This window comes from Dendrobium catenatum, unplaced genomic scaffold (assembly GCF_001605985.2).
Source record: "Dendrobium catenatum unplaced genomic scaffold, ASM160598v2 fragScaff_scaffold_621, whole genome shotgun sequence".
Taxonomy (NCBI): Eukaryota; Viridiplantae; Streptophyta; class Magnoliopsida; order Asparagales; family Orchidaceae; genus Dendrobium; species Dendrobium catenatum.
Genome location: NW_021319083.1, coordinates 4376820 through 4395660, shown reverse-complemented (window position 1 = coordinate 4395660; position 18841 = coordinate 4376820). Strand labels below are relative to the sequence as shown.

The 18841-nt window shown below is 33.1% G+C and overlaps 1 protein-coding gene across 5 annotated transcripts in view; it reads left to right on the top strand.

Moving 5' to 3' along the window:
• The window catches only part of LOC110102763 (DNA mismatch repair protein PMS1), a 59529-nt gene that overhangs the window by 24730 nt on the left and 15958 nt on the right, over positions 1 to 18841 (top strand). For all 5 annotated transcript variants that reach the window (XM_020831232.2, XM_020831233.2, XM_028695103.1 and 2 more), the window contains one exon: positions 6758 to 6823. In XM_020831232.2, the coding sequence (XP_020686891.1) occupies positions 6758 to 6823 (66 nt within the window). The remainder of the gene's footprint in view (positions 1 to 6757; positions 6824 to 18841) is intronic.

The window sequence follows — 18841 nt, the reverse complement described above, 5'->3', positions numbered from 1 at the left end:
TTCAAGTTTGTTTATTTAAGAATCGAGTATTTAAAATATTGTTCAAGTTTGTTTTTTAGTTAATTAAACGATCACAAACGAGCTTTAATCGAATCGAACAACGAGTAGCTCGTCGAACGTTTGGTTCACTTGCAGCCCTACGTGTATTTGTTTAGTGGTTCAAGTCATGTCAACTTCGGTCCATTCAAAGAGAAGGATCGGATTTGAACTTAAGTTCATTTTTTGACATACGCAACATCCTCAGATGTCACGTATATACATACATTATGTTCATTGAGGGCCATGCGGGTATGTGCTTTTGAATGCATTTTGCATGATGTATTTGTATGGTAGCTATTTGTATACAATGAAGGAGGTGTATACGACATATTTGCATGTTCACATACACACTCATGTATGCATCTTCATGCTGACATACCGGCATGTGTATTTTTTATATTTGCGTGCATGTTGACATGTACGTTTGCGCACTACTTAAAATGTTTGCATAGTGTATTGTTGTACTGCATGGTGGCTTAATGCATTAACATAGCGTATGATGTGTTTACATAATATGTATGTATAATGCATTCATGTATTGCGTGTTCGTTTGCATAATGCATTTGCGTCACTGCTACACAGTACATCTTGCACGTTGGATGATATGCTTGTATGACATTTTTTATTTTCCAATGCATATATGCATAGTGTCATTGTATGTCAATGTAACCTGCCACCACAGCATGTAGTACTTTACATATTGAATGATATGTTTGCATAATGCACCCTGTATATTGTAATGTGTGTTCCATGAGGGTATGTTCTTAAAATATTTAAATATGATCGATTGTGCAGGTGATTATCATTTGGAGAATACACAAGTTTCCATTTAAGGGCCTGTAAATGCCTTATGTTCACTTGTACGAATGTTGCGGATCTGATGGTATTATTTAATTCATTTCATCTTCTGCATATGCTAGTTGTCATTTTCTCTAGTTCAGCTTGTAAGAGTGAACTTCTGCTTGCAAGGACGTTCCATGGTGCGCTATGAATTTTCCACCTTTCATTTATAAGTGAAATGTTCTATTCGGCGTGATGACCTTGCATTAGCAATTTATTGTTTCTTTCCACTAGCAATCAACAATTTTCACTATGAATTTCCTATTGCTTATTGGTGAGTCGTTGTGCTACGCTATGGGCCGCTCATTGCTTCTTGTAGGCAAGTTGTCGTGCAATGCAAGTTTTGTTAAATTTGTTTGTAAGTCATCAGTGGACATTCAAAAGTCACTAGCTGTTGCATGTAGGTGAACTGTGCTCAGTGTGATATCCTTCAACACTGCTTGTGGAGGAAGCCATTGTACACATTTCAAATTTTTATTCTCTATCACAAGCCTACCAGCTTAGCTCGTAGGCAAACTATTGCGCACATAATGAGCCTCCCACGGCTGCCCGCAGGTGCTCGTATTTATCACAAGTTTGTTGATATCAATTGTAGACGTTATGTCGAATTCATTGCAATCTCCTTTTTTATGCTTGTGGGAGATCTGTCACATTCGTTGCACGCTGCTTCTTGTTATTCACAGGCAGATTATTATGCAATGCTGATTTCGTTAACACTTTGTGGGTAAGATTATTGTGTGCATTACGAGTAATATGTCGCTGCCCGTGGGCGGGTTGCATTAAGAGCATATCTTCTAATGTGGCTTGCAAATGGGATTGTTGTATGCACCATGAGTTCGTATCTATTGCTATAATCCATTACTTTGACTCAGACAAACTGTCATATGCATCATAGATCCTTAATGTTGCTTGTAAGCGCTTGCAGATATTGTGTCTTAGTTTGTAGATTGTATGTTGTGTGCATGACGAGTCTCTTATAATGGCTCGTAAGCATGCTATTGTATTCTCTACTATTATGCTAACACTCTTTGTAGGTGAGTTGTTGTGCATACCAATAATCTTTTACGCTCGTAAGTGGACTACCTCATTAGTCACGTGTCTCATGATTTATACCAGTGTGCAGTCTATTGTATGCATAATGAACGTTATATTGTTGCTTGTTGATGTTTGCATCTATTACAAGCTCGTTGCCTTTGTTTGTAGACAGTGCGCCGTATTCAGTGCAATTTCTTCAGATATGTTCATGTGAAGAAGCTATAACATTCATTGCATATCAAATATCATTACTTGTGGGCAATTAGTGTGTTCTTTACATTCATAGCGTACTGACTTTCAGTGTTCACATGGGACTTATATGTTTGTTTGAAAGTTGATTAGCGCATTCATAAAAAAAATCCCTCCTTATTGATGCTTATGGGTTGATCATCATGTTAGCTGAGAATCTATTCATCACGTGTCTCTTGTAGTTTCTTGTAAGCGGGTTGCCATGTGTGTCACGAGTTCATGTTTGTGCCCGTAGGCAAATTATTTTGTTTACTATAGGCCCCCTTGTCGATGTCCATAGGTGATTGTTTCTTGTTGGTGCTTGCATTTCAATCGGCATGGTAACTTTCAATATTCATTGGAAATTTCGTGTTATTGGTTGTAAGCAAGTCTTTATATTCTTTCATGATTTTGATTTATTTTTGCTTGCAAGCAAGTTGTATTTGAAGGTCTTTGCTTGCCACAAGTTCTATGTTCGTTCATTTATGTTATATTTTTATTATTGTGCATATTGTAGTTTCATTTTAAGCATTAATCCGATTCCCTGTAATTTGCTTAAATCTGGTTCCCTGTCAATTTAAATTTCGGCAGCCTCCCGGCGTCTTCCTCGTTAGGGGAATGTTTGGGAGTCTAGGCTTGTCCACCTCAACAAAAAAGACATGCATAGTCGGTGTCGTGCGATATCGCGACCGTGGTTTTCTACCCCGCCACTCCAATAAAGGCAAGGATGGGTTGCAAGGGTATCTGTGTGAAAATTTGCAAGTTTTCCTTGCCAGCCTGAGAGCACGTATGGGTACTTAAGTTTTATCTTGCAACGCTGAGAAAAGCGTACACAAGGCTTACTCATATCGCCGCAAACATTGCATCGAGCTCCCTTCTACCACGCTAAGTAAAATGTGGATAGATGGTCTGCCCATTGCGCCGCTAGCACCGAAAACAAAATTAGAGTTTTTTTTTAAGTTTAGGAAATTTATACCTTGTGCGAGAGACGGTGGCAACGGTGTCGGGGCGATGATGATGGCAAAAACGTGCAAAATTCCTTTTTGTTTGATCTCTCTATCTTCTCTCTTTTCTTTTTATTTTTTCTTTTTTTTTTTATATTCTCTATTTTTTTTTTCTTAATAAAAATAATGCTAATAATAACTAAAAAACATAAAAAAGGCTGGTTTTGTTTAAGTGAATGGATTGGAAGAGTGGGTTTGTTGTAGAGGAAGGTTGGAAGGTTACTGTTTGGGTGGAAGAGGCAAGTAATTGAGGTATGTTGCTTTCTTGAGGTTCAGTCAACGGTAAGCTATAATTTTGTGGTTCTTGTGGGTAATTGGAGATGGGTTGGATAGTAGCAAGTTGAGGAAGTTGGGTTGGATTGTGTATTTGAAGTGTTGTAGTTAAGGTGTAGCTGCTGAATGTTTGGGGGAAGAGGAAGACTGGGGAATCAGCCAGATCGGTAAGGATGAATCGGTGGCTGAAAGGTTGATCACAGGCGTCGGGGCTTGTGGGATCGAACGGAATTGTTCGAATTGTGAAAGCCCTTAAGTAAACGAAGCTAAACTCTTAACATCGAGGTGATTTTTGGTAATGGTTGAAATTTCATCTTAGAAAAATTATGAGATGGGTAATATATTGGGAAATTATACCAACATGACAAAACCGTAAGGCTCTTAGGCCAAAGCAGATAATATCTTGATAGTTAAGAGTTTGAACTGTTACAAATGGTATTAGACCAATACACCAGCCGGAATATGGGAACTAAGTGCCATACAAGATAAAGTGTTACGCCATGGGAGCCACTAGGGGTTGGATTGGTCAGGTGAGTACTTTAGTGACGTGTCGCACCTTGCCAACCGTCGCTCGCGTCGCCGATTTCGGCCCTTTTCGTGTTTCTTAGTATATGGATGCGCATCCACATAATCATGTATAATATTCAATTGTCTATTTTGTTATGCGCACAATCCTATGAAGTGAGGCTTTAGTGGCCTTCATCAATTGGATTATATTATCCTTGATTAAGCGATTGATTGTATGACATTGAAAAAGTGTTTGTAGTATGCTGAGAATCATTTCCATAGAAGATACTAAACTATTAAGTGTCATAAAAATTGTGGCAATAAAAGAGTTTTATGTCCTTATGTCCTAATTTTGTACTAAGAGAGCTCTAGTTAAAATTTGTGAAATAATGAAGTCAAAATGCTACTTTTTGTTTTGTTTTTTACATGCTTTTGAATTTTAATTTAGTTTTGGGAGGAATGTTGTCGGGTAGATTTACCATGAAAGTTATATATTTATTGAGAGGTTTGATGTAGAAGTGATGTGATGCATGAATTGAGTTACACATGATTAAAGAAAGGAAATTAAATAAAAGCTTAACTGTTCATAACATCATGCTTCAAATCAAAATCGGTTACAAGAATTCGTAGAGTTCTACTTTGCTTAGGCAAAGAAATTACACATGAAAAGAAACAGGATGATTTAAGCCAATACAAAGGAAAAAGTAAAGTTAAAAGCTAGTGAATTGAATCCCACAACTAATAAGGAGTTGTTCACCTTGAGGCCTCTTCTCTCTTTCCTACGAAACTAGGTTGAGCGGCGGAAGATCGTCCAAGCTAGTAGTGAGGTTGCCACGAGGAGGGAGGAGCCAATGATCGTCGCCACGGGGAAGGAGCTTGGAGGTGGAGGAGGTGCGGCAGGATGACCTTTAATGATCCACGTGTAGACGAAAAAGTGGTCGTCGATGGAATCCACTATTGTTGGTAGAATCCGATCCAAATATTCTTCGACGGTGTCGTCGAAATCAAAGCCTACGTCGAAGAATGGCGATTTGAGGATGTCAACTTTTCCTTGGTTGTCATATTCAAACCCGAAGTTCCACTCGGGTTCCTCCATGCATTCTTGAAGGTAAGAATGGGTGGTCGCCGCAAGAGGCTCTCCAATGGGAGGGAGCGAAGGGCGGCGGGTTGGAGAGGGGATGGGAGGTGCCGGCGGTGGAGATAGAGAGGGAGAGGAGGGGTGTGTGTTTATGCAGCAAAACTGAAGTTAATTTCAGTTTTTAGGGGAATTAGGAGGGAAGAAATTAGTGATTGAATTCCCAATTAAGTGCATTAAAGGCATTAATTGAAAATCCAATATTTGCAAACCAAGAGGGGGGCCGGCGGCATCAATAGAGGAGCTAGGTTTAGAAATAAAATTGAATTAATTTCAGTTTTAAGTGAAATGTGAGGGATTTATTTGAGCTTAAGATTTGAATTTCAAAATAAGAGGGGGGGATTAATTGCACAATTAATGAGGCCCATGAAGAGGGCGGCCGGCAGCATCAAGGAGGAAGAGGGGAGTTTGGGATGAGGTGGAGGATTCCAAATCAAGACGATGACTAGGAAAATTTTGTCTCATGAATCCAATTTCATTTGGAATGAGGTTGAGTTCAAAATTTCGAAAACTTTTCTAAATTAGAATTTCCCAATTAGGAAAGAAATTGAAATTGAAATTCTCCACCTCTGCCTACATCAATAGTGTTTATTTAAAGATATGTTTGCAGGAGTTGTTACTTGTGTTCAAGCACAAGGTGGTTTGACCAAGTATTTACATGGATGTTCTTACTAGACATTTGCAAGAAGTTGTACCGCGTTCTATGCTTGTTGTTGTTGATATTCTTCTTGTTGATAAAACTAGAGAGGTAGATGAATGTAAACTTGACTTATGGAGGTCAACCATAGAGTTTAAAGGTTTTTGTTTGAGTAGATCTAAAATCGAATATATGGAGTGTAATTTAGTTGTAATAGATCCAATGGGGGATTGTGACTTTGGGCAATCAAGTCATTAATACATAGTACACCTTTTAGATATTTTGGGTCTATTGTTCAGAGTGATTGGTGAAATAGATGGGAATATTATTAGTAGAATTCAAATTGGATAGTTGAAGTGGAGGAATGCATCGGGCTTGTGGTTTGATAAAAAAGCCCCCTCTCAAACTTAAGGGAAAATTCTATAAAATGGTTGTGAGACATGTAATGTTTTATGGAGCAGAATGTTGGTCATTAAAAGAGAAGTATAATATTAAGTTAAGTGTTGCAGAGATGAGGATGCTTAGGTGGATGAGTGACTTTAAATTATCTTTTGAAGGTTATATTTTACTTGTTCAAAGTATGATTGATTTATATGCTAATTTGATCTACATGCTATAATTGATTTACGTGTTCTGAGTTAGATCTTACATGTTAAAATATAACATGACAGCATATAAATTAATTACATAATTTGATCGTATGGGCAGGATGCATGGAGTGCTCTAGCTTAACGTTTGTGAAAGAATGAAGTTGAAATGCTACTTTTTTTTTTTTGACATGCTTTTGAATTGACCTTTAATTCTGGAAGGAATATTGACAGTATTCATACAAAATTTGATCTTTTATCTTAATGTTCAATGCTTCAATGAGCATATTATTTGTATTGGACTCTTGTTGCGGAATTGCCTGTATGAGTTAATTTGTCTTCATAGTCTTGTAAAATATTTAAAGCATGTAATTTCATTTCTTACATCAGCTATTCGATTTATTCAAAGTCATTTGCACTCTAGTAGTTCAAGTTCTGACTCCTGCGGTATTTATATATTTTTAATAAACAGGCCAATAAAATTGGAACTGTCACCTGAAGAGGAAGTAGTGGCTTCTATGAATATGAACATAATCAGGTATACCTAATTATTTAAGCATCGTGACATGCAATTTAATTAAATTTTACATTTTTTTCTCAACAGTTATGTCCTTTATCTTTTGAAGGTTAGGTCTTACATATTCAAAGTATAATTGATTTATATGCTAAATTGATCTACATGTTATAATTGATTTAAATGTTCAAAGTATAATTGATTTCTTTGCTTATTTGATCTACTTGCTATAACTGATTTACATGTTCAAAGTGAAGAATCACCTGAATCGGTAATGAATCCATCTTCTTCCAGTTATATTAAAAGTTTTTCAAATTTTGATTTTTATGCATGCTGGAATCCAACTACTTGATTCTCATGTGAAACAGGAAATTAAATAGCGATGATGATGATAATTATAGTCATTGCCGTTATAGCTTATCTCAACTATCTAGGCTCGGATTTATGAATCCTCATATTCACTCTATGTTTCAGAAAATTTTTATATGTTAATTTTGATATACATATTTTTATTTTAGATTATTTAACATTAATTTTGCCCAAATCACTTTAGTTTAATTTTCACAATTTTATGTTAAATATACACCTATCATTCATTATTATAATAATTTCTCATCTTTTTTTTTTGTTTTACCTCACATCTATCTCTGCATTCTTAATTCTACAAACTCATATTGTTAATGAATGATGTTTTTATCGTCTAACACTAATGTTAGTATATAAATATATTAATTAGAAATATTTTTATATTTAGATAGCGATGTATGTAACTTGGGTATATCTTAAAACAATGCTTTTTTAAAAATCTTTATGCATTCTCAATTTATTGTTAGGTTTTCTTTCATAGGTTTGTTGGTGGAATTTTGTCATCCTCAATGGATTGAAATATTTTGTGATCGAGCTCGACATAAAAAATAATATATTATCCCGAAAGACAAAAATATTATTTTGCTATGAATTTAATGACAAAACTCACAATTTTATGTTTTAACAGATATTTTCTCTTATTCAATATCTATTTAAATAAAACCTATTTTATTCTATGTACGAATGTCCCATACCCCTATGGTTAATTAATTACATCTTAAGTATTGGTTATTTAAAAATACTTTTGATTAAACTAGTAGTTTCTTATTGTCATAAAAATATTAGATAATATGTTTTTTTTTTTAGTTTGAGAAATTCTTATTCAAAGATTTGATCTTTGGAATTTTAAGGGAGATGTAATCAACTTTAAAACAAATTTTAGGAATATAAGCCAACAAGAGGAAAATGTAAGAGCATTTGATTCTGAGAAACTCAGAGGTGCTCAAACTATCATGTATTGGGTTTTATATTTTAAAATTAGATTTTTTGTTTGAGTTGATCAATTTGATTTAGAAAGTTTGGACTTATATTTCAATAACATAGGTTGAAGGAAATGCCAGGAATGTGAGGGCTTATGAGGTGATTGGAGTCAACCTTAGCCTCAGATCTAAGGTGTAGACTACTGAGAGGTAGTATATCGAACTTATTTCTAACTAAGTGCAAGAGACTTACAAACATACACATAACCTAAATGTAAGTCAACCTCCAGACTTACAACCCTACTTAGAGAGGGTCGCCAACTAACCCACATAAACGCTTTTAAAATCATGAGGCATGGTCTAAATGAATATGCAAGATGGGTAAGACTATTTTGATTTAAATGATAGGACTTACAACTTTTGGGTCAAGATGTCTGATCGTGTGGGTATACAAACACTGACTCACTAAATGCAGATTTATTTGTTATTTAATCCTTAAATTAAGAGCTTTCTATATGAGATACATTGGGCTATGCATGATCATTTCATTTTTTTTAAAATGAAAATGTCTTTATTTGAATAAGCCATGTAGTTTTTGAAAAAAAAAAGAATATATATTATCCTATGGTTCTTTTCTTTATTTAGATTCTTTAATTAGTAGAAATTTTAATTTTATTCTAAGAACCTACTGTATAACGCATGTCCAGGTCACCCCAAGCAAAAGCAAATGAACGGACCTAAGAAAAACCAAGCATTTTTATAAACAAATAATCGTGTGTGTTTATAAAATCAACTAACAGCAAAGTAAGCAATGTTTAAATTATTACAATTATGAATGACAACTGAGTTGTCTACCTTATACAACTCATTTATTTATTTTAGAGACTCAATATGTGAGTCTTTAAGCTTTGACTTCTAGATGTATTCAGGGCTTCACTTAGGAGGTTCATCTCTCTTATAACTATATCACACATGCCTATAATACTTCTTAAGTTTATTAAGTACATTTGAAAAATAAACACTCAAGCTTGCATAACAGTGGGATTACGAAGCATGTAATATATAAAAGAAAGAAACATTTCATAATTGTCTGACACTAAAAGTACCAACTGCCAAGTCCTGTTTCGATCCTATTGACTATGACTCTTTAGGAGTTTTAAGCAGCACGTGTAAGCAACTAGTTTTAATAATTATGATTTATTTATCTCTTTTTGAATATGGCCACTTACAGAAAGAAGCACATAATATATATCCTAGCCACTTAACAGTAAATGCTCGCGTAAACAATTCAATAGGTATTACATCAAATACAATAATCAAATGCGCACAAAAGAAAAAATTTAATCCTAGTATGCCTAAGTCTGTGTTGACTGCATGGTATGTCACACTACAAGTGGTCTTTTATTTTATTGTGGAATGGACATGTTTAATTTTAATCCAATAGTGATTTCGCTTTGCCGTTATCAGGTCCCAAGTCTTGGATGAGAAAAGTGGAGGGTTGTGTATAATCATGGCATGAATTATTTAATGCATTATGTTAATGCTAGGGCGTTCCCTGAAAGAGACGCGTTGTATGGCCTGAATACAACGATAAGTGAGTAAGACCCGTTGCACGGGTACTTAGGTGCAGTGCTAAATAGGCAAGAGTTCTCACATCATAGATGGATGTGAGCAAAGAAGCTGGCTCATGAAACTAAAATTAGGATAGAAACATAGAATATATTTTTCCTTATAGTTAAATTAATGAAATTAATAGATATTATGATTCATAGGAATATAAATATTCTATGCATTTAGGAAACTAAATGGGTTGGAGAGAAGGCTAAGGAGATTGATAGTTTAGGATTTAAACTATAATTTTCTGATACGAGTCGTACTAGAAATGGTGTACGTGATTATAGATAAGAGTTTGAAAGATAATGTTATAAAAATTAATAGAATTAGTGATAGAATTATAACTTTAAAGATTATTGTTGATGCTAAGATTATTAATATTATAAGTGCTTCTGCTCCTTAAGTTAGTTTGGATATGTGTTCAAAATTAAAATTTTGTAATGACCTAGAAGAATTAATACAAAAGATATCTCTCGAAAAAATAATTTTTATTGGAGGAGATTTAAATGGATATGTTTGTAGAGAGGTAGATAATTTTAAAAAGCATTTATGGTGGCTATGGCTTTGGAGCGACTAATGAATGTGGTAAGGCCATATTAGATTTTTCTTTAGCTTATGATTTTGTAATTGCTAATACTTTATTTAAAAAAGAGATTATCTTCTCATCACTTATAAGAATGGATATAATAAACTCAGATTGATTATTTTTTTATAAGAAAAATTGATCTTTTAGATTGCAATGATTATAAAGTTATTTGAGTGAAAGTTTATGTACCCAACATTGCTTATTAGTTTTAAACTTTAAGATAATGAGGCAGAAAATAAAAAAAATAAAGTAAATCAGTGTTCTTGGATCAAATAGGGGCAATTAAAGAATATTAACAAAAATATTTTTGAGAGTAAGATTCTAGATCTTAAGATTTTATCTTTGCATGAGAAAACTAATGTTATGTGGAAAAAAAAAAGCTAATGATGTTAAGAATATTGCAAAAGATGTGTAGAGTATCAAAGGGAAAAGCTTATGATAGTAAAAATAGTTGGGAGTGAAATCAAAACATGCAATAAAAGATAAAAATAAGAAAATTTAATTTAGCTGTAAAAATTCTGATGATTGAGAAATATATAAAAGAGGCATGTAAGGACTCTAAGAAAGTAATTTGCAATGCAAATATTTTAACTTAATAATTTATATAATATATTAGATATTAAGGAGGGCGAAAGATATATATATATATATAAGTTAGCTAAAAAAAGAGATAAGAGTAGTAAGGATTTAGTTCAAATGAAGTATATTAAGGATGAAGATTAAAAAGTGCTTTTATTAAAGAGGATATTCAACAAAGGTGGATGAGATATTTTGCTATACTATTCAATGAAGATTACGAGAATGCGATTCACTTTAGTGACTTAACACCCTAAATGAAAATAAAGTTTTTTGTTTTTATCGGCGTATCAGTAAAACTGAAGTTAAAGAGGCTTTAAAGAAAATGAAGTGTGGAAAATGAAGGAATTTCTTGGCTTACTAAACTTTTTAATATTATTTTGAAGACTAAAATGATGCCAGATGAGTGGAGAATGAGTGTGTTGATTCCTATTTTTAAGAATAAAGGTGATGCACAAGATTATGCAAATTATAGATGAATTAAGTTAATGTGTCATACTTTAAAACTATGGAAGAGAGTTATGGAGCATATGTTGCGGCGTGACTAATGTTTCTCAAAATAAAATTGGATTCATGCCAGGTAGGTCTACTATGGAAGCTATACATTTATTGAGAGATTTAATGGAGAAGTATAGAGAGAATAAGGAGGATCTACATATGATTTTTATTGATTTAGAGAAAGCATATGATAAAGTTCCAAGAGAAGTGCTATGGAGAGTTCTACATGAGAAAAGGGTTAATAATGCTTATATTCAAGTTATTAAAGATATGTATGCAGAAGTTGTTACTTGTGGTCAAACACAAGTTGGTTTGACCAAGTAGTTTCCTATTTCAGTTGGATTATATCAAGGATCAGTCTTAAGCCCATATCTTTTTGTTTTAGTGATGGATGTTCTAACTAGACATTTCTACCATGGTGTGTGCTTTTTGCTGATGTTATTCTTCTTATTAATAAGACTGATAGGGAGTTGAAGGTAAACTTGAATTATGGAGGTCAACCTTAGAGTTTAAATGCTTTCGTTTGAGTAGATCTAAAACTAAATGTATAGAGTATAATTTTAGTAATAATAGATCTGGTGTGGGGATTTTGACTTTAGGCGATCAAGTCATTAATAAGAATACACGTTTTAGATATCTTGGGTCTATTGTTCAGATTAATGGTGAAATAGATGGAGATATTATTAGTAGAATTCAAATTGGATGGTTGAATTGGAGAAATGCATCGGGCTTGTTTTGTGATAGAAAAGTCCTTCTCAAACTTAAGGGAAAATTCTATAAGATGGTGGTGAGATCTGCAATGCTTTATGGTGTAGAATGTTAGCCATTAAAAGATAAGCATAATATTAAGTTAAGTGTTGCAGAGATGAGGTTGCTCAGGTGGACGAGTGGCTTTACGCTTAGAGATAGAATATGAAATGAGCATATACATGAAAAGGTTGGAGTAGCTCCAGTGGAAGATAAGATTAGAGAGAGTCGCCTTAGATGGTTTGGTCATATTTAACAATGGCCTTCCAATGACCCAGTTAGAAAAGTAGATGTATTAGATTTGACTTATGTTAAGAAAGATAGCGGTATACTTAAAAAACTTGGTTATAAAATATTAGAAATGACATTTCTTTATTAGATTTAAATGAGATTTTGTCTCTTATTAGGACACAATGGAGGGAAAGGATTCATGTAATCAACCCCATATAGTGTGATAAAGGCTTGTTATTGTTGTGGTGATTTCACTTGAAGTTGTTTTTTACTTTTATTTGATTTTTAATTATGTCATGTTTAGGAATGTTAGAAAGAACACATAAAGCAACCACTACTTACTTTGAGGCTAGCATGTTGCTTATAGTATCTTAAGATCTAATGATGTAGGTATTCCACCTTTTGGGAATTGGGATAAATAATTTATGATTACATCAAAATGAACCTAAGTGATTTTTAAGTATTTTTTTTAGAGTTTTTAAATGCTTGGATAAGAGAGAGATGTTTACTTAATAAAGTATGGTAAACATGCCTAAGGATTTGACTTAGGATTTTGTGAAATTCACTTAATTGGTTAAGATGAATTTCAATAAGAAGGGGCTCCTAAAGGTTAATCTAGAAGCTTGTCTTTTAATTGTCATAAAAGGGTGATCACTTATTTTGGTTAAGTGATAGGATACTTAGAGTTTGAGTCTAAGTAGAGGAGTCATCCACTTGATTATGGATTAAATAGATGAAGGTTATGAAATAACTAAAGCTTTAGAGCTAAAACTAGTGTTTTTTTTTAAAATCATCATAATATTGGCTAATATTTTCATTTTGAAATATGAGAAATTCTTGTTCAAAGATTTGGTCTTTGAGAATTTCAATGATGATGTGATCAACTTTAAATCAGATTTTAGGAATGAGAGCCAAAGGAAGAAAAATGTAAGAGTACTTGATTATGAGAAAACTCAGAGGTACTCGAATTGTCTTATTTTGGGTTTTGCATTTTAAAATTAAAATTTTATTTAAGTTGACAAATTTGATTTAGAATGTTGAGACTTATATTCTAACAACTCATGTTGAAGAAAATACCCATAATATGAGGATTTATGAAGTGGTTGGAAATCAACAATGGCTTATGATCCTAAAGCTAAGGTAATTACTACTGAGGGTAGTGTCTTCAGGACTTGTAAACTTACACCTTATATGGGGCATAAGTCAGTCCGACTTTTGGATTTACAATTCTGCCTGGAAAAGACTACTAGCTAAACCCACCTAATCGCTTTTAAAATCATAAAGTCCGGTCTTAATGTGTATGAAGAGTAGGAAAAACTATTTTAATTTAGAAGATATGACTTACAACTTGGCTCTTACGCCAAGATTCTTAATCATGTGTGTATGCATATATTGACTCACTAAAATATAGATTTTTGTTATGTGGTCCTTAAGTGAAGACTTTTTACATGTGACACACTAGTTATGCATGAGCATTTTATTTTTGAAAACTTGACTCATTAGAGTGAGCCATGCAATTTTCTTTTTATTTAAAAAATTTTGTTATTTTATGATTGATTTTAGATTGTTTATAGACTCTGCCTGTGGGGCCTTCAAGCTTTATCTTCTAGAGGGTTCTTGGGCTTCACCTATGATAGGTTTACCCTTCGGATCCACCTCTCCTTTAATTGTATCCCACGGGATTAAACATACATCATAAGCTCAACAAACACATTTTAAAATGTAAAAAGACTCAGGTATGCAAAATATGAAGATTATTCGAAGCAGTTTATATGACAACAATAAACATCACATAATTGTCTGGCATTTAAAGTTCCAAGTCATGTTTCTACTCTATTGGTCATATCTCCTTGAGTGGTTTAAGTAGCGCCTGTAAGCAAACAATGTTAAATAATCATGACTTATTTTTATCTCCTCTTAGGTGCAACCATCTACATAAAATTAAGTATATCTTTATCCTATCCATTTAAGGGAAAGTGCCCACAACGCAGACAATCTAATAGGCATCACACCACAACATCAATCACATGTGCGAAAAAAGAAAAATCACAATCTTAGCATGCCTAGGGGCTGTGCAACTAAGTGTGTGCCAGACATGTGGTATGCCGCACTATATGTGATGTCTTGTTTTATTGAAAATTAGAAGATGTTTAATTTTAATATGGAGGTGGTTTCACTTTAGGTTGCTTGTAGCTTAAAACTTTTTTTTTTATTTTTTTAATTATCTCATATTTAGGAGGGTTATAAAGAACCCATAAAGTTGCCACTACTGTCTTTGAGGCAAGCCTGTTACTTATGGAATCTTAAGATTCAATGATGTTGACATTCTACTTTTTAGGGTGGAACGACTAATTTTTGTATCAAAGAAACTTTGTAATTTTTAGGAATATTAAGGTTCTCTTAATATTTAGATAAGAGAGAAGTGTCCACCTAATAGGGTAAAATAAACATGCATAAGGGTTTGACTTAGGTCATTGTAAAATTCACCTAATAGGATAAGGTGAACTTCAACAGATAAGGGCTCCTAGAGGATATCCAAAGGTTATGTTTTAAATGTCATAAGAGGAGGAAATACTTATTTTATTAAATGATAAGAGATTGGAGAATTTTTATCAGCTTTTGGAGCTACGTTGGAGGAAATTTTTTACAACTTAGAGGTTGGAGGAAAGAGAGGAGATCTATAGCTTTTGGGTTAAGGTGAGAGAGTTTCTAGGACATTTGGAATCCGTAAAAAAGAGAAATAATTATAGTTTTTGGACTACAAGTCAAGATGCAATCATTGGGTTTTGTATTCGATGATGCACGATCATCTACCTAAGTTGGGTTAGGCAAATGTGAGAGGGTGATACGTAAATTTGGATTACAAATCACAATGAATTTCTTTGAACTTTTAGATGTTCAAAGAGAAGAGTCAATTCTTCTACAACTTAGGTTGGAGGAATGAAAGGAAGATAAGATAGAAGATTGTAGCTTCAGGGCTACAAATCAAAAAGATCTCTTTAAATTTTTGTATTCAAAGAGGAAAATTCATTTGTTTGACTTGGGTTAAACAAATGAATGGCTTTATGATTTTGATTTTTATGATTCGCTAATCTTCTCCTAAACTCTCTAAAAGTCATTTGAGAACTTTTATTTGAGTTTAGAGAAGCATCAAGTAAGGAGATGGGAGGTTTCCTATGGCTTTTAGGCTTAAGGAGAATTGGAGAATTTCCTACAATTTTGGCTTGTAGAAAATGAAAAGAAAATACAAATTTGAGATGGTTCTTTGAATATCTTGTATTCAAAGAGAAATGATCATTCACTTAATTTAGGCTAAATAAATGGAGGAGACGAGGATTCAAGAGGTCATTCATTGATTTTGTATTTAACAAATGAGATGGGGGAACTTAAGGTTTGGTTCTAAGTTCAAGGCCTTCATGCAATGATATTTTTAAAATTTTTGGAAGATTTTAAATTATCATGCATGACAGATGGAATGATGGTTTGTTGATTTTGTGTTTCAACAAATGAGATGGATAACTTAGAATTTTGTTTAAAGATCAAATGATTCATATATAAAATATTTGGAGCCTTGGGGAGGCTCCAAAATATCACATATAAGGTAAAAGATCATTGAAAGAGAGCTCCTTATTTGAGTAGAGAGTGTTTTGGACTCATTTGGAGAGGGGATTCTCTTAAATGCCTCTAAATAGATTCTAAAGATCAATTTTGTCATGATCTAAGAGAAATCTAGGAGTATGCATGAGATGGTTCATCATTTTAGGAGTTTCACCATATGCTTAAGCTACTTGTCATTTCCCTTAATCGATTAACTTGCAAATTGCACCAAACATTTTAAACAAATTTCAATGTGTGGTGGGGTATGATCTATGAGCTCGTGAAAGCCATAGAGTACTCTACCTTTGCTTTGCAAACACTTATAAATTTGATTAACGTGTTTGTGATATTGCAAATTTTGGACATGCAACAATCTTAGCAAATGACCTTCAACATGCATTCATTTGGGATTTGAGCTATGCAAACTAATTTGATTAAGTGTGCAAACATTTGAATTAAAAATTTTTGCTTGTTTCAGCTCTCTAGATTTGAAGAAATGTCAAGGATGATTTCAATCAATCTACTCATCATGGGATTTGAGACATAAACATGAGAGAAAATCATGAGAAAACACCGGATTTCTTCTCTTTCTATGATTTTAATGAATATACAAAATAAATACAACTCGTTTCTATTAACACTCTCCTCCCTTTATGTCGAATAGGAATTACCTTGCTACTATCTTGAATTTCTTCTCCTTTATCGATTAAAGACACAGTTAAGCACACAATCACTCCCTCCTTCGTCTTCGCGGAACCCACACAAACACAAGTGAGTTCTCCCTTAAACATGTGAGGAGTTGCATCTACTCAGTTTCGATTCGTCGTCAGCACCCTTTCGCAGGACTTTGCCTACACTCGCTGTTTTCTCGCTCACTTTGCTCGGGTGCTTTGCCCGCTTCATGCTGCTCTCGCCTCTGCTACATCGGTTCAACAGAATCGATCCAGTTATTACAATCTTCCCTTAATAAAATTTCTTCTTCGAAATTTAAATGAAAATAAAGCAACCATACCTTAATTGAATAAGTGTGGAAATTGATCTTTCATTTTTTATTCCTTCTCTCATGTGGCCTCTCTTTCTGTTACATGCTTTTATAAAATTTGAATGGCTGACATCTATCGCTTCCTTTGTCATTTCATATCATATTCCAGTATTCTTTCAGACTTTTCTAAAAAATTCAAATTAGGTTGCAACTCAATTGAATTTGACTCAGTTCACTCAGATTCATCAAGTATGTATTTATGAAGTGTAGATATATGAAAAACATATTGTATTCCTTGCATATATATACTGGTAGACCTAATCTATAAGCCGTATTTCAAATTATTTCAATAATTTCAAATTGTCCAATTTATCGTGGGCTAAGTTTTCCTATGGTATACACCTTTTATGGGACTGACTTTAATAAAAATAAATTCAAATGATCTGTATTTGACATCATAATATATTCATTGTTTGTCATGAATAGTCTTCAATCTGTCTCTGATCAATCTAATATAATTAGTAGCATCATCTATCTAGTACCAATCACTTTTCTTTCTCCTGTCTCCACCCAGAATAAAGGTGTCGTGCATTTTCTTCCGTAAAGAGCTTTATATTGTGTCATTTCGATATTGTATTGAAAATTATTCTTATAAGCAAATTCTACTAATGGTAAATATGATTCTCAATTCCCACCAAAATTCAGTGCAAACAATCGGAGTAAATCTTCTAGGGTTTGTATAGTTCTTTCTAATTACCTATCTGTTTGAGGATGAAATACAATATTGAATGTTAATTTAGTGTTGTATTGAATCTTCAATCTTCTTCCACAATCTAGTAAATTTGTCATCTCTATTTGAAACTGTAGATTTTTGCACCCCATGTAATTTTGCAATTTCATCAACATGTCTTTGCTATTTTTTCACAAAATATATTTTTTTGATTGTCAAAAAATGAGTGGACTTCATTAATCGATCTCTAATAACCCATATACTACCACGTCTCTGTCTCAATCTAGGTAATCCAATTATAATTCCATCTTAATTTTTAGGGTTTCCACTTATGTATTGGTAAAAGTTGCAACTGTCCACCTTGTTTTTTATGCTCTACTTTGACATGAGATACATTTAACTACCAATTCTATAACTTTTTTTTTTAATCTTGGTCATCAAAATATTCTTTTAAGCTCTTGATACAATTTATTGGTGTCTGGGTTAATTGTATAATCAGAAATATGTGCTTCCTTTAGAATCTTTTTTTTTTTTTAATTTTTAACATTTGAAAAATATATTCTACCTTATTTTTCAGTATTTTATTTTCATTTAATACAAAATTTTCAAGCTGGCTTGCTTTTACTTTATTTATAATGTCTTGGAAACTAAAATATCGAGACAATAAATTACATATTTGATATTTCAATGTCGATTGTATTGTTAGCTGATTTTTATGATAGGAAATTTGTATATTTAGCATTTACCATTGAAAGTTTCAATCTTTTCATATCCTTAATTATTTGCTCCTGTTATGTGATCATCCAATTTCCACTATTGGAAGTCTTTCTATTTAATGCATCTGCAACAGCATTTGTCTTTTCAGGGTGGTACTGTATATCTAAATCATAAACTTTAATGAGTTATAACCATCATTTCAGCCTTAAATTAAATTCCTTATAATTAAATATATATTTTAGACTTTTATGATCTAGAAATACTTGGTGGGGGCAAGAAATATAGGGAGCCTATACCCCTCGCCTGCACAAGAGAGAATGCAAACGACACAACAACGAAAAGACCCGACTTGAGATGAAATTCAAGATGAGAAGAGAGAAGAGAACAAACTCTTACATTTCAAATTTGACATAAATAAAAACTTACAAACTAGACTTTAAATAAAATAAAAAGACACCCTAAAGTTGCTGCACTTAGA